This window comes from Manis javanica, chromosome 3 (genome assembly GCF_040802235.1).
Source record: "Manis javanica isolate MJ-LG chromosome 3, MJ_LKY, whole genome shotgun sequence".
NCBI classification, from domain to species: Eukaryota; Metazoa; Chordata; class Mammalia; order Pholidota; family Manidae; genus Manis; species Manis javanica.
Window position 1 is genome coordinate 163,205,707 of NC_133158.1, and position 17,225 is coordinate 163,222,931.

Below are 17,225 nucleotides of genomic sequence, written 5' to 3' on the forward strand. Positions count from 1 at the left end.
CCCAGCTCCTCCATTTCCGGGACTGATGGCACCTTTCTCTCCCCTCCCCTGAGTGCCTCCTCTGCTACAACCTTTACCTTTTCTACAGCACCTCGCAGCAATGCTAGCTCAGTCTGCAGCAGCTCTCTTACCTTCACCTCAATGCTTTGCAGCTGATGTTCTCGTACCACCTCTGCCTGTGCTTCCCTCAGAAGTTCGTCTTTTTCCTTCATGGCCTTTTCCTCCTTCAGAGCACCTGGCAGTGCTGTCATCTCATTCTGTAAGGAATCTTTTACCTCTTCAATGGCACCTCTCTGTCAGCATTTTCATGCTGCCTCCTCTCGCATCAATGCTATTTCCTTCTTCAGTGAATCCATAGCTGCAGTTTGCAGCTCATATTCTTGTGCCGCCATTTCTTGGGTCTTTTTCAGGAGCGTGTCCTTCTCTTCTGTAGACTTTTTTAATACTGTGAGAAGCAGCCAACCCACAGTCCCCACTGCCTCACAGGTGCTCTGTCTCTCAAAAGACCTACTTACTATACCAAGGGCCACCCCTACTGCCTCAGGTGTCACCTCCACTTGCCTCCAGCCCTGGGGTGGGTCCCAGCCCTCTAGGAAGCAAGCCACCTCAGACCACATACCCACTGGGAGACAATCTGCTGTCTTCCCATTCACAGGGGCAGCCCACTGAAGCACCCCTCCCATAAGAGCAGCCTGTCTTTTTCCTTGGTCAACAATGAACCCTGCCAACTTTGCCAGTTTTCTTGCCAATGGGTTTCAGCCCCCAGCACGTTCGCTATGGATTCAGTGTGACAAAAGAAATGACAGTATAATGTTTCTTTGGGGGTGAAAGGACTTATTACCCAGCTTGCTCTCCAGCAGTAGGTGGAGCACTAGCATCTCTGCCTCCACCCAGAGCACTGGGCCAAGCTCTCTCTATATAGTGCAATTATAGCTAATTGCCTAGGGTGTGGAAACAGTAGCCTAGCAACAGGCCAGTTACATCATCAAGTGGTTTGAGTTCAGTGAGGATTCTGGCCATAGGAACCCCAATTTCCCCACATATGCAATGTACATTCTGATTGTTCTTTTGTGAGCTAGTTTCCCAGGTTCCTGTGGACCAATGCAATAGGCCCAGGGACTGTTACCCACCTGGCTGAACTGCCCACTCAGGTGTCCTGGTGTGGGAAAAACTGAAGTTCCTATGGCCAGAATCACACCTGAAGCTAAACTACTTGATGATGTACCTGGCCTGCTGCTGGGCCACTGCTTCCACACCCTAGGCAATTAAGCTATTATTGACTGAGTCACTGTATAAAAGCTCTGCCTAGTGCTCTGGGTGGAGGCAGAGATGAAGGAGGATTACAGACCCGCAGACTGTTGTATGCAGGTATAATTCTACTGCTGGACCTATCACCGGGAGAACAAGCCAGGTAATAAACCCTTTCACCCCAGGAACATTCCATTGTCATTCCTCAGTCTCTCTGAACCCATAGTGAGCTTGCCCAGGACTGAAACCCATTGGCAAGACACCTGGGAAAGCACTACAAGAAGAAATCATTCAAATGTGGGGGAAAAATACAATTGTACCATTTTAAATTGTGTGCCATATACAAATAGAACCTTCCCCAACACAACAATTGATCACAATATTATGCTCTCATTTTTGACATAATGCTTCAAATTCTATGCTCTGAAACCCATTCTCATATGCATGAAGTCAGTAGTGGTGAAGAAAGTAAATTAGTTTCTCAGACAGTTTCATTAAGACTTGTTAGGAAGCACAGCTGCCACAGATTGAGCCCAAGATAGCCAACTTGTGTGTTTATTTTTCTACAACAGTCAATAGTGTTTGGTCTGCTTAATGTCACACAGATTGGAAAACCCGAGCCTTCCTTTTCTAAGAGGCATATCTTTTGAGAGCCATTTAACTTTAAAGGAAGAGAAAGTTAAAACTTTTTGTTCAAAATTCAATTTGATGTTGCTGAAACATACTTCTCCTGGTGGCTTTAAAGTGCTTCCACCTGACAGAATTCCTCCCCTGTGATGACTGAGCCACAAATTAGTTTGCTAACAGAACTCACAGGGAATGTGACCAATCATGGCAAGACCAGTTGTTCTATACCTGTGTGGGCCCCGAGATGAGACGGAAACAAATATTTGGGGGAAAATGAGAGGGGTTTTGAACATCGGCCACAAGATCAAAAACACCCCAAATACTAAGAGATTTTTGACCGGCTTTGTTAAACTAAATTTTACTTCAAACCAATGGCTCCAAGTACATTTTTAGAAACAGCCCAGGAGAGACAGCAGAATAAATGATTCTAGTTCTTGGTCCAAAGTGTTGGGCAACTTTGTACTCCCTGTATGCCACCCTCACATTTACTCACATTTGTAGTATCTGCACATGGCCTGGTGCTGAGCACTGTTTTGATTGGTGCATTAGCTTTTCCAATCTTTAAAACATTATGGGACTTTTCTAATTTCCATGCCTTCTTACCTTAGTCCCTCCTGCCTCAATTGACATAAACAATGTACATTATTTGGAATGGAAGAAAGTTCATTAGGGAGTTTTCCTTTGGTTTTGAATATAAAAATATTCCTGAGTCAGCCATTGCATGTTTGTTTATTTGCTGGTTGGTTTGCTTGTTTCTTATTTTCCATTTTGTTAATTTCACTTCTGGTAAACGAATGATAGTAACATCTGAGTTCTAATTTGCTGTCAACTCCCCCATCAGAAATAAAGCAAGACTGAAATTGTTCTCAACAAAGGAAAACTTGTTAATCTCTTAGAATCAAAATCTAAAAAGTATTAAGTGCACACTGGGCAGGTATTAGTTGTTTGGAACTAAAATTATATTTCAGCAAAAATAGTTGTGGGGAAATGAAGTTCCCACAGCCAGGATCCTTACCTGACCCTAAATTCCTTGATGATATACTTGGCCTGCTGCTGGGCTAATGCTTCCACACCTAGGCGATAAGCTATTATTGACTGAGTCACTATATAAAAGCTCTGCTCAGTGCTCTGAGCGGAGGCAGAGATGAAGGTGGATTACCCGCCCACAGACTACTGGATGCAGATGTGATTCTAGAGCTCAGCCTTCCACTGGAAGAACAAAGCCATGTGTAGACCCTTGTATCCCAAGAATATTCATTGTCATTTCTCAGTCTCACTCAATCCACAGTGAACTTGCCCGGGGCTGGAACTCTCAGGCAAGACAGTGAAAGTGTTGCTCATTAATTATCAAATATTTATTTTTGAATCATGATATTGAACCCACAGGAACAAAAACATACAAATGGCTCAGAGAAATCATTTAGTCTCTCTTGGAGAAGAAAAACATCTCTGCCACCAAGGCAAGGAATCTGTTATTCTGTGTAGCTTTCAGAAGGGAGTTCACACGTTTTCTTATTGATTTTACTTCCTATTTAGCAGCAAAATAGTGAGAAGAGGCAGTGAACATTCCTGGCAATGAGCCAAGATGTTAAAAAATATTTGTCAGGACATTTCTGAATTCCATCTTTCTCCCAGAGATTTCAGAGCAGATACGCTCACTGCACCCTACATCAGGCACACTCCTTGGGAGAGAGCTTGTCGACAGCCCATCACTAATAAATAGAACCAGTTCAATTCCACATGTGTGCTCAGAATTCCCTACAAATCCCGCTCCACAGCTGGGGTGGTTCTGGCCAGTGGTTCTGGGGAATCTGCTCCACAGCACAAGGAGGGCACATGTGGAAGCCATACCCCTATTTGCCCTGGTTTTTACGAAGAGAGAGGGCAAGGGGTCATTTCATTTTAGTGAAGGCTAGAGGAGTGGAGAGGAATTCTGAAGGACTGCAGTATGCCTAACTTGATCTGAAACAGTTTTGAATATCCCTGTGTCCTCAGGCAACATCAGGAACACTGAGAAGCTGAGCTACGACAAGCAACACCAGTATGAGATCCTGGTGACCGCCTATGACTGTGGACAGAAGCCTGCTGCTCAGGACACCCTGGTGCAAGTGGATGTGAAGCCAGTTTGCAAGCCTGGGTGGCAAGGTGGGCCTGCTCTTATCAGTCTGATGAGTGAAGCCAGTTTGGCCTGGCATAGAGAAGGTGCTGGACCTGTCCTCAAATCATCAACCTGTAACTAGAGGAATGTTTAAAGTGCTGTCACTTTGCTGCAAGAAATAGAGTAGCTTATTTGTCTCAGTTCCTAGGTTATATATTATGCCCATTTTACTGAGAATGTCACAGGCAGCTTGTCCAACATCATGTACCCAGTTTGTCCTGTGCACCCTTTCTCAAATGTCATGACATCCCTGAACCAGTAATTTTCCCAGTTCTCAGAAGTGCCAGCAAGCCTATTCACTTTGCCTAAGGGTGCCAAGTCCAGCTGGTGTGTCACCTGGGAAGGTTGTCATGTTCCTGGGGCTTGCACTGAGGGCATACAGGCAGAGGTCAGGGATCTAGAGTCCAGCTTTGGATTATGGAGTTTCTCAAATGTTGGCTCTGGGAACTGAGAAACAATGGCCTTAGATGTAGGTGGATTTTTGTGCTAGCTTCAATACTTTGGGATGCAAAGACAGAACAAAGGTGGTGATGATGGAGGTTTATCACTGAGCTATGGGGAAATGAGGAGCACAAGGCCAACTGCATGCATGGGTCTCACAGACAGCTGGATGGTTTGTGGAATAACAGTAGCTCTAGTGGTGAACCAATAGTTCCGATGGCCGAACAGGGATGCTGGAGTGATCTCTGTACCCCCATTTCTGGGGTTCACCTGCTGCTGTCTCTGCTTCATGTGCTGCTGCTGATGTAGGCCACTGCCTACTCCTAGCTTGTGGTGCTTCGTGGAGCCCTCCACTTTGTGGCTCTGTCTACTGCCTTCGCTTCACATGCCTTTAAGTTTCAGGGCCCCTGTTTTATTCTAGCTTGTTCTCTATCTCCCTGTGTCTCTCAGTTTTAAGTTCCCCTAGAGAAGGTGTGATTAGCTGTGTTAGTCATTCACATCCCTATTGCGCAGATTGATGCCAGGCCTCTCGTAGGCCTTTGAATAGTGGTCTTTTAGTCAGACCTTCATTCCTAATCTGGTCCATCAGGGCCAGATTGGCAGGACCTCATGGTGCAAGCAAGAACACCCGAGGGCCCCTCTGTGGTCACTCCCCTCAGAAGGCAGCTCTCAAAGTGTTCCTCTCTTGCACAGCTTTATCACCCTTAATCTTTCAACTAGAAAGATGGGAGGGGGCAATCAAACCCACCTCTGGAGAAAGCCAGAGTCGTTTGCCTTTGAGCGAAGTGGAAAAGAGGAAATGCTCAGGACAGAAGCCACAGGCAAGACATGTAAGATATAAAGAACAAAGGAGAGTCACCCTTGTGTCAGTGTGTTTAGGGTCAAGCAAGAGACAGAGAAGGAGGAACAGGCCCAAGTGGGAAAGTGTGTGGTACTGGCCTCGGGGGCCTGAGCCCTGGTGGGCTATAGCTCAACAGACCCTGAGACCCCGAGGGAAGGATTCTGTCTCTCCTGTGTGTTCACCACTGCATTTCTCAGGCTTAGCATACTTCTGGCCCCAAAGGTAGGTGCTCCAGAAACAGCCATTGAATGAATAAATGATTGGATGGCTGAATACAAACCTGTTTGCTTAAAGAAGAACTCACCTTCTTTTATGTTAATTTAAAAGGACTGACTGACCCCAGCGAAAGTCTAGCTTTTGAAAAGAAAGCCTGAAAAAACTCTAAGTGCTTTCTCAGCACGGAGCATGCTCACAATGGGAGTTTAAGTGAGGAAATAAAAACACAAAGCCACACCTGGAGAATGATGCCAATGCTTTTTGTCTTTGATAAATGACACCTACAGCTTTGGGATTACATTTTTGTGCCCATATTTAAATGTAATTTCATAACAGAGTTTGTACTTATTTCAATGTTAAAGGTATGCAGAGGAAAACATGTTAATAATGTTTAGTTCCGGGTGTGCAGAATGTGGGGGCAGCTGACCTGTGGTGCACAATGCCCTTTGCAGCTGCAGACAGTGAGCTCCTGCCAGCAAGGATCATGTTTGTTTGCTGTGCCTCCACTGCCCAGCACAGGGCCAGGCACCACACAGCTTTCAGAAAGTGTCAAACAGGTGACTGGCTAGAGACAAGTGTACCTTTCTGTGCAACAGGGAAAAGAGGGAGGCAGCAACTCAGTTCACTGTGTGAGGCAATGTGATGCACACGTGTCTAACACCCAAACCATGTGCTGCTGCTTTACTTTAGGGTGGCGTCCCTGCCTGTTAGCCAGCCTTCGGGGCAGAAGCTCACCCTGGTTCTACATGGCACCCCTCCTCCGTCCAGCTTACCCCTGCAGTCAGCCATTAAGTTTCTCTCCCCAGCCATAGTCCCTGCAGGATTTCAGATCACAGACAGGTCCTCTGATATGTGTAGTGTGGTCAAACTGCCCTCCTGCCATTCCTGTCCCAGCCCCCAGACCTGGAGAACAGCCTTCCACCAGCATCCTGGTATACTTTATTCCTCCTCTTGGGCACCCCTCATCTCTGACCCCCCACCCCCACCCTGGGGCCTGTTCTCCCTTCCACTCCTGGCCAGGGCTGCAGCCTCGTAGCTGGAAGCACACCTTTCCCCAGGGAGAAGCATATCACCACTGGTCCCAGATGCATGTCTCTTGTCCAACTCCCTCTCCCAGCTTTGCAGAGCAAACAGGAGTAAAGCGTGTTTTACTGATTTTCTTTGCTAACCACAGATGAGGCAGGCTTCCCCTTCCTGTGAGAGGTTGTGAGGCCCAAGGGGAAAGGGTTGGTTCTTCCTGAAGCACATGTGGGGTGAAGCCTGCACTCTGTAGAAAAAGAGAGGAGCACAGAGAGGGGAGGCCACACAGGGCACCAGTGACTGCTATAAGGAGGCCAAGCTTGCTTAGGGGTTGGGACTAGGGAAGCAAGAGTGGAGAGGTCAGGGGTAGGGTAGGGTAGACAGGCAGCCACCATCTCGAGTGCTAGGGTAAGCAGCTGCACTGCTCCCGAGCCGCGAGTGAGGCTCTGGGGGCATGGGCCTGGGGTGAGTGCCCAGGGGAGCAGGGGCTCCTCCCCAGGCCAACTCCTCACTAGCCACAAGAGTCACCAGGCAAACGCAGTTAGGCAGTTCAAATTCTTGTACCTGTTCTAAGTCATTTCCCTCCAGGCAGGAGGGAACTGCAGCACACTTAAAGCAATCCATCACACTCAGGAGTCCCTGGAGCCCTCCTATCAGCACTGTCACCAGACGGAGCCTTCCGTCTGTCCAGGGCCAGGAAGGGACCGCTCTCAGATTCCAGTGACGCCTTGGGGCAGTGCCCTGGTTCCCGGCACAATAACCCCTTCCAGGAGGAGAGGACTGCAGCTTTCCCAGCGGGCTGCTGGCCTGACCCACCTGTGCATGAGGACATCCCAGACCCTGGCTCTGCTGCCACCTGCCTTTCAGACTTTGGCCAAGGCATCATCTACTTGGGTTGTGGGTTTCCATTGTCTTTTTGCATGAATTGGTCTTGTCTTCCCAGAAATTACAGGGGCTGCCTGAGGGCAAAGCCACACTTATCTCAGCCCCTGACACTCATTGAACTTTCTGCCCATCACCTATGCCTAAACTAAAGCTTGCTTACCAGCACCACTCACCAGTGGCAGAAAGGGGCTTGCCCAGGGCTCAGCTGGCAGCAATGGGAGGAAGGCTTTGCATCCAGGAAAAGACCCGGATACCAGGCACACAGTCTTGCTCTTATGCGAGTTTTGTCTTCTTTGCTGTATTCTAAGATTGCATTCTCCAAACAGGTGGCAAGGGTGAGCTCACTGTGCAAGGGTAGGTGGAGCTTTGCCTAAGGGGACTTCACTCCCCTTCTGAGCTTCCCAGGGAAGAGACTGGTCCCCAGAGCACCAGTGAGACCGGGGTGAGTGGAAGGGAGAACTCAATCTCTGTGTTTTGTCCTGAGCTTTGAGAACTCATGGTATCCCTACAGCAGCTCTTATTCGTGGAGACAGAAGATTCTATTAGGAACCAGGAATGGTGCTCCTGCAGCAGGCCACATGCCAAAGACAGGTCTATACCCTGCCTCTCACACCAGGCTCTGGACGTGCAGTCTTCTTGGTTCTGCTTCCCTCTTGTCAAGCATGTATACATACCCAGGCTTGGTCCCGATTGTGCTCTGAGGACTCAGGAGGCATCTGCATCCGTTCATGGATCAGAGCACTGCAGAGGACATAGGGCCCTCGGAAGCTCTCAGGATAATAGTGGCTATTAGAGCAATGGACCCAGTCGGAGATGACCCCACTGACCCTCCTTATAGGGGCCACCAACAATGTCCTGGAGGGTCACTTGTAACTCAATTTCTGCCTGGGGTTCTTTATTTGTTTAGTTTTTATGTCAGCTTATGTTGTGTTGAGAATCACACTCCTTCTTTATGCCTACCTTTATTGTTCTTTTTAATTCCACTGCCCCTTCTCTTTCTATGTTTCAAACTGAAAATATTGTCTTCACAACACTTACTTAGTATACTTTCCCCTATTTAGTGCAAGTCTTATTTTGTATTTACTACCTGTTCCTGCCAGTTAGGGCCCCAACTTCAATATTTCACTGTCCTTTCATGCAAAACAATTCCCCTTTGAAGAGAGCCACTGCAGACTTCCCTGGTGGCCCTTCACCATTCTTTCCCAGACATGTTGCTGACCAGACTTTTGGCCATTCTGGATTGGAACTTTCCATATCAAACCAGCTTTGTAAAGTCCAGCCCCCGGGGAGCCCCATCTCCGTCTGCCCACTGCCTCCCTGAGCGCAGTCCCACGGCACTCAGTCACACCTCGCTCGGCACCATTTCTCCCAGTGCCACCAGCAACTAGAGTTTCTCCACGGGCCAAGTTCCTGCTCCTTTTACCTTCACAGTAAGGTGTCCTATCCAATATGGAGGTACAACTACATAACAAACCACATTTTCTCTGTTCTTTTGGGTTTGAATAATTCTCCAGGTGTGCCAGATCGCATCAGTGTTTCCACCATTCCACAAATCAGCCTTCTATAGGAAGGAAGGCAGGTATCTGCTAGATCAGTTCTTCTTAAACCCAAAGGTGCCCATGAGTACCTGGGAGGCTGGGTAAAATGCAGATTCTGACTTACTAAGCCTGTGCAGGTCTGGATGTTGCTGACCCATGACCTTCAAGTTGAGTAAGTTCATGCAGAAAATATTTACTGAACACCAGAGTGTGTCTAAGAATTTTGTGCTGAAAAGACAGGACCGTGAAGAAGGTGGCTCAGATAAATTTTTCCTTAGTTATTTGCACTGTGAAATAACTGAAGAAGGCACACACATTACATGGTGGGAAATACTTCAGAGTGAATTCATGTGCCCTTTACTGAGGGCCCACTGTGCGCTGAAGGCGAGGAAGATGGAGACAGTTGCTACATACCCAGGCTCCTAGGACAAGAGGAGATGATGGTAATACTGAGGATGAAGGTCTGGTGGAGCGAGCTCTGGGGACCCAGAGGAGAAACACTTAACCTTGCAAGCCCCCTGGGGTAGATGCACCGGGCCAAATCTTGAAGGATAACAGTTGTAGCTCAGAGAGTGTTCTGGACTCAAGAGCAGATGTTAGGAAGGTGGAAGGAGCACACGTGTCAGGGGCATGGAGGAGAAGACTGGACGGGCCTCAGGGATCAGATCATGGAGAGAGGGCTCTTACGCTTCCCCAAGGGCAGTGGGGAGCCCAGAGGGTTTCATGCCCCAGCATGGTGAGGGGGATCTTGGGGAAGAAAGGCTCCTTGGCCAACCACGTAGATGGTGGCTGGGATGCAGAAATTGCAACAGGAAGACCACCTGGAAAGGGTTATTATTCCTGAGTGCACTTTTCAGTGGAAAACTTCTGAAAAAGTATCTAAAGTCATGTATCTATTCCAAAACCAATTCAAAGTACATTAGTTCCCTCTTAATTGAGGGGTATACATTCCCAGAACCCCAGTGGATGCCTAAAACCACAGATACTACCAAACACTATACTATGTTTTTTCCTATACATGCACATCTATGATAAAGTTTAATTTATAAATTAGGCACAGTAAGAGATGAACAATAACTAATAATAGAACAATGATTACAATATACTGTAACAAAAGTTATGTGAAAGTGGTTTTTGTCTGTCTCAAAATATCTTACTGTGCTCTGCTCACCCTTCTTGTACTGAAGTGAGATGAGAAAACACCTGCGTGAGGAGATGAGGTGAGGTAAAGGATGAAGGCATTATGATGGAGCATGAGGCAGCTATTGATTTGATGACAGGTCAAAGGAGGATCATGTGCTTTGGGACTGCAGTTGACCTCTGGTAACTGAAACCACAGATAAGGGGGAACTGCTGTGCTGGGCAGCAGAGGAGGTTACACTTTCAGCAAATCCCACGAGACCCCCATAGATACAGGGACAGGGTTGGCATTCAGGTATGTCTGCAGTAGGAAAGATTCCTGCTAAGCCTTGTCAAGTATATGCCCCACTCCCCTCTGTGGCTGTCCACTTACCTGCTGCCCTGCCAAGAAGAAGGAAGTCCAAGCCCCAGGGGTCAACTGGCTTCACCCTGCTCCTGCCAAAAGTCAGATCGATTAGTGATCAAATACACTGAAGAGCTGCCTTAGCTTTTACTACATGAAAGTTACTGATTTCAAATCATAGGGTTAAAAGCCCAGGAAGGTGTCCAGATTTGCTTAAAGACACAGAATCAGCCAGGGCTCAGAAGGTGGAGCTGTGTCCATCAGAAGATTGCATGACAATGTTATAGCCTTATGGAGGCTGATACATGAGGGCATTGCCAGAAAGACAGAGAAGAACAGCTCCTTGCCTCTTTCACTCTCCTGCCAGGGTGTCTGAGGTGCCACCCACCATTGGAGTACCAACTCTTTGTTCTAAAGGGTAATCCCCACCTACGATGCAAATACCTCTTGTAGGAATAACTGTTAAGCCAGGGATTAGCAAAGCATAGCCCACAAACCAAATGCAGTTGACCACCTGTTTTTGTACCACCATGAGCTAAAAAATGGCTTTTACATCTTAAAATGGTTAAAAAAACATCAAAAGACAAATACTATTTTGTACCATGTGAAAATCATGTCAAGTTCAAATTCTATGGCCTTATATCAAGTTTTACTGACAGACTGCCACACTCACTCGTTTACATCCTATCTCATGGCTGCTTCTGCACTAACAACAGCAGAGCTGAGTAGGTTCAACAGAGGCTAAATGAGCTCCACAGCCTGAAAATTTACTACCTGGCTCTTTACAGAAAACATTTGCTGACACCCACGTGAAGCTATTATCTTCCATTGACACCTTAGTGAGAATAGTTTATCGGAGTACCTAGAACAGCAAAGAAAGAATAGAACAATTTTAGACAGAGGCAAAAGAGTATAAAAACCCAAAGCAAGGTTCACTGCACAGATGACAGGAAGACCCTGAAATATAAGTGATTCTAGCCCATTATGCGGGTGAGGGGAACTCAGGCCAAGAGAGCTTATGTGACTTGTCTGGAAGTCGCAGCTGGTAAATGGCAGAGGGAGAACTCAAACCCATGCCTGTCTATCCCAGAGGGCATCCAGCACTAGGAGGAGGAGGAGGATGGAACAAGAAGGCGGCAATTTCCAAAGGGGCACATAACCCACTTTAAACGGGCATCTCAGGACTCTGTCCAGAAGTGCCCTAGGAAACGTGTTTCACCTTTCCGTCACCTCCTCTACAAACTGGCCCCTAGACTCACCTTGAAAGGGTAGCTGGAGTCCAGTCCAATGAAACAGTGCATGGAACACCAACAAGGGCCCCGCCTTCGTTCGCTCTCCTACTCCCCCCACCCAACTCCCATTTCCTTGACTGAGCCCATCTTGTGCACAGGTGCCTTGAAGTTACACCTCATTTGGGAAAACACCCGCGCTTGCAGACTCTGTCTCTCAGGCACTATTTGCCCAAACCTGCAGTTGCTCCAGGTAAACTCGTGGGCCCAAGAAGCAGTATGAGCTGTGGCATGCTTGTTAAGCTTTACCCTCAAAGGCCCGGACCAGGCTTCTCACACCACGGCATGAAGCTGCCTTGTTCTGCGAGAGAATCAGACACAAAAGTGTCCCACCATCCTCACTCCATTCAACAGGACAGGACCTGGCTTCATTTACAGTCACCCTCCCTGTCCCCTCTACCCCTAGTCCCCTCCTGGACTCTGACCCTCGAGTTTATCAGTGTTGCCTCCTCTCCCTGTGCTCCCACCCTCTACCTTCCCCTCCTTCCCTTCATTCCCTCTACATTCATCCTCTGACCCCCACTCCCCCCACAGTCTTTCCCAAGCAAAGGCCCTGAACACAACCGGGGTGCCAGGGTGGGTCAAAGCAGCAAGGACGAAGCAGGGAGGCACCGAGGAGGCCTCTGGGCAGCCCACTCATGCTCCAGCCCCAGGCTTTGTGGAAGCCACTTCCCTGGCTAAGCTTGGATTTTCTCAGCTGTAAATTGAGAAGCACAATCCCTGGCCCAGCTATTGACAGGATTGTTAAGAAGGCCACAGGATTCTGTGTGTGGAAGTGTTTTGCAAAATTTAAATCACCAGATAATATTATGATTAGAATTGGTGAAACAGGCACTGTCATATAAATGAATGCATACACACGCACACGTACATGGGGAAATCCATACACTTGGGCAAGGCTATGCGACTTGAGCATCATGCCCTTGATTGCAGAGCCAAAGAGTGCCACTGAAGGAGCCAGTGCGGTGGGGTGGAAAGAGCACAGTCTGTGGCCTGGGGACCTAGGACTCCGTCTCAGCACAGCTCTGAACTGCTCTGTATCCTTTGGAAAGCCACTCCTGCCTGGTTTCACTTCCCCAAGTGTAAATGGACAATAATGCCTCCTTGTATGAGATGACAAGCTGCTGGGTGGGGTGCCCCACTCAGAACCACACATGGTGGGGCTCCAGAAATAGAAGCTGTGTCCAGTTCCCTTCGTTACAATTTTTGCAATCACAGTGAAGCATTTTTACCCCAAAACAGTTGGAAAAGCTATCAACGATCCCTGAATTCCTCTAACTCTGTAGAGCAGCCCCCGGACAGCTGCCCCTGGGTTTGCTCAGATTTGCCAAGCTAGCATTCTGTGCCCTGGTGGAGGCCCTCCTCCATGAATAACGACCTGTTTTCACATCATGACACAGCTGATCATTAAGGAGCAACAGATGGCTCTGTAGAAGATGCTGATTTACCCACTCAGTGGCGTCTTAATGCGCTTCAAGACCTACTGGATAAAAAGCACCCATGCTAAAGCCTGCTCTGCCTGCCTCGCCTGTGGCTCTGTGTGAGCAGGGGGCAACAGGCCTCAGAGGTTTCTGAGTCTCCTAATCTAGGCCTGGGGAGGCGGACTTGGGCGCACTGCACTCAGCCCAAACGGTGCTCAGTCATGATAATCGTTACCGCTGCCTGAGCATTCCCTCTTTGGCAAGCCCTGTGTGTGGGTGTTTCATGTGCTCTCAGGTACTCTTCACCACACCCTGAACGCTGTCAGTTTCCCAATTTGTAGATGGGGACACTGAGGTCAAGACTCTTGTCTCACAGCTAGCAATATCCAGGCCAGCACCAATCCATGTCTGCAAGCACAGAGCTCCCTCCCATTCACCTACAATGTGTCTCAAAGCGGAGGCCACTGGCCACCATTGGAGGTCATTGGAGGAAATTTTTGCAGTTAAAAATATTGCTATTTTGAGGAAAACTCTGCAGTTATGACCCTTCCCTCATCTCCTAAGGAAAATGTGTCATTGGACAGCAGGCAGCCGTGAGAGAGGGCCATGTTTGCAGGGGGTGGTGAGGAGGTATCGCTCCTGCCACACAAGCCCATGTCTGGGGCCCACCCCCATTCACCATAGCAGGGCCCTCTCTCAGCCTTCTTAGCTGAGCCCTTGGGGGCAGCACAGGGGAGGGGGCTTGCCCGAGGACACTCAGATGCTGAGTAGGGAACCACAGCTCCCATCCAGTCTTCTGACTCAGAAGCCATGCTCCACCCAATCTGTGGTTCAGTCTACGCTTTCTTCCACTGACAGTTCTTTCAAATATTTGCAGTTCCTAGAATTTCACCTTGCAGGGAGTTGGCACAGGGTAGGGCTTCAGAAACTGTTCTGAAGCCAGAAGGATCAAGGTTCAAGCCTGGATTCCACCACACATTGGGGCAGGGACATCGGGCAAGTCACTTAACCTCTCTGAACCTTCGGATTTGGCATCTGCGAAATGAGGCTCATAAACATGCTGGAAGTGTGGTCACAAGGCAGAACTGTTCCTGGCATGCAGGGACAGCTCTGTGGTACCAATGAGGGGGACGAAGGAGAAGGAAGGGAAGCCACTGATGTGGGTTTGGGGGTAGGCAGCCTCTCAGTGCCGTTTGCTGGCTGTGTGACCTGGGGTAGTTCATTTGACACCTCGGCCCCAGCCATCATATCAGTGAGATTATTCCCTTTCTCAGATGGACGCTATTCAGACTGAGCCCCATGGGAGAGGCCCAGCAGAACTTCACATAGATATTCTGTAAGGCTGTGCAGTCACAGAATCTGAGCTCTGTGGGCCTCCTCACCTCTCCACGGAGCCCAGCCAGCCTCAGCCCTATGTCTTAGGTACCTCCAGGGCATCTGCATTTGGCACCCCCAGCTGGGAGGCTGGCATCTGCTAGTGAGGCAGGGCAGGCCAAGGCCTAGCCATGGGAGCAGCAGGCGGGGCAAGTGGGCTCCAGCAGAAGTGGACACTCATGGAGGCCTGTGAGGCCTGCAACCAGTCGGATGGTAGGCCAATGTGGGGAGCCTGTCTGGGGCCTCTAGAAACTAGTACACTCGGAGGAAGACCCCTTTCTGATAACCTGGCTTGAGGAGGTCAGTATCTGGAGTGAAACGTGATCCCGCTCTTAATCACTGTTTAAGACAAGGGGATTGTTTGGTTGGCCCTGTTTCAGTAATGAGGCATTTCCTGGAAGCTAGAAGCCCTTTGGCATCTCCAATGCCAATGCCTGTTTCTGGCCAGAGTCTCTACATCCCTGAGTGACGGCGGCCAGCTGCACACTAGCAGAACCTGGCAGGCGAGGAGTAGGGGCCCATCCACCTACTGGGAAGTTTGTTTAATGACCACCTCCCATTGGCTGAATCTCCCACCTTCTGTGGGCTTCTCCCAGACTCCAGGCCCAGAAGCAAATATTGACAGCAGGTCCCCCTACTCCCAGCCTACATAGCTTTAGCTCTTGAGGCTCTTAGTCTCCATGGATTTAAAACGCCCCTCATTACCAAATGTAAGACAAAGCCCTCCATACCTAGGTGTGGGTGGGACTCACACCTGCCCATGGGGGCCCCTGTAGAGAAAGGAAAAGGCAGCTTGTCTGTCTGCCCAGACACCAACAGAGACCACCAGGCAAGGGAGAGGGTGTTCTCCAGGCAACATTTATGAGTTCTGCATTCTGTTAGAGAACTTGAGATAATATAATATATGGTAACTGGGCCACCACAACTCTTTAATATAAACATTTTTTAAAATTTTAAAGTGGTTTACACTCATTTGAAAATGATTTTTAAATGTATAACAATCACAATAAAAATTTCCACCATCCAATTAATGCAGTATTATCAATATTATAGAATACTTTCCTCTCTTCCTACAGTCACATGAAGTCTGTGTTCTTTTTCCACTTAACTTTATGCCTTATGTATTTTCCCACATGATAAAACCCTCACCACCCCCACAGCGCCTGCATCATGGTCCCTCACAGAAGGTCAGTGTCCTTGGGCCGCGGTCAGATGGGGCCGTGTGATTGGTGGGCTCTAACTGGTTCTGCTTTTCTTTTTTTGTGCAAAAGTCTTTGGGTGCATTTTGGATTCCTTTCTCAGGAATCTCCTTCCCAGGCCAAAGTAAATGGGCGTTTGTCAGCCTTGGGTGCATTTTGCCAAGGCCCCATATGACCGTTTGTGCTGGCTTGCACTGCCCCCAGCGGGGTGAGGACACCTTTCCCCACCCTCCCGCACATGCACTCTCCAGTTGCCTGTGTACTGAAGGACTCTGCAGATTTGTACCATACTTTCTGAACAGATGAAAACTTGTTCCAGTTTTAGAAATCATTCAGTGAAATGAGAAGTCCTGCAGCACTGCAATATCACCTAGAGTCGCAGTCCTTTTATTGAAAAAAAAAAAAGTTTTGCAACCATGTATGACTGATCTATAGGTTAAAATGATTTACATTGCTGGAGTCTGAAAAGTATACGTAAGATATTTTTACAAAACGACTGAAAATATGTGCATGAAAAACTGTACTCTTGCATTGTAAATGCTTTCCAACGCCATAAAAGGAAAGATTCTAAAAGAACAGCTACTCCATCTTACACCAATAATACATTCGTCCCAGGATAAGAAAATTGCCTGGAAAATGCTCATGTTTATTGGACATAAGAGAGAAGAGTTTCTATAAATCCAAGAGAAAGTACCTGGTTGGTTGAATTAATGATTTCCCCCTTGGGAGAATTATCTTTCAGAGGGCTGCTCTTGAATTGCCTGGATTCTGCACCTTGGCAGTTACTATTCTGCCTGTTATGTTTCTGTTTGGGAGCTGGGAAGCACACGAACTGAGGGTCTTTGGGAACGAAGGGGGAGGCAGAAAAGCAGCACCTAAGCTTTGGGTGGGGTCCTGGTTTCTGAATACCATGGAGTTCACTTCAGTGGCAGCATCAGCTTCTTTCCCAACAGCCCCAGAGAGTTGGGAGCCAGGGTGGAAGTAGAGGGAAACCCCTAAAGAGGTGCCCAACACTAGCAAACTCAGAAGCTGTGGGGAACAAAGAAGGCATTCATTCACACCAGTATCAGAAAACCATGCAGAAGAGAATAAATCCCCTCACAGCATGTGGACAGTGAGGGGCGGGCTGATTGGGGCACAGTGTCCAGGGGCTGGTGGCAGGACTGGGGGCAGAGCAGAACTTGCTCAAGGGCTGTGTGCTGATCCGAAGGCCCCGGAGAGACAGCATGCAGAGGGAACCCTAAACCCAGGCCAGCAGAATGGGAGCAGTGTCTGCAATTCAGAGAGGCAGGAACCGGCTGGAGAATCCTCAAGGAATGCAATAAAGACAAAGTGGCCAGAGCCAGAGGACTAGAGGAATTCCCAACCCCAGAACTGGGCCCAGGCCCCTTTTAGGAAGCACCCTTGCCGCTCATTCCCTAAGCATTCAGTGAGAACCTGCAGTGCTCCAGGAACTGCACCAGGCACTAGAGATTTAAACACTAA

The 17,225-nt window shown here is 48.4% G+C and overlaps 1 protein-coding gene across 1 annotated transcript in view; it reads left to right on the plus strand.

The window, feature by feature from the left end:
* Nucleotides 1–17,225, plus strand: part of CLSTN2 (calsyntenin 2) — a 572,396-nt gene that overhangs the window by 449,276 nt on the left and 105,895 nt on the right. Inside the window, exon 5 of the mRNA XM_036991730.2 lies at nucleotides 3,871–4,020. Within this exon, the coding sequence (XP_036847625.2) occupies nucleotides 3,871–4,020 (150 nt within the window). The remainder of the gene's footprint in view (nucleotides 1–3,870; nucleotides 4,021–17,225) is intronic.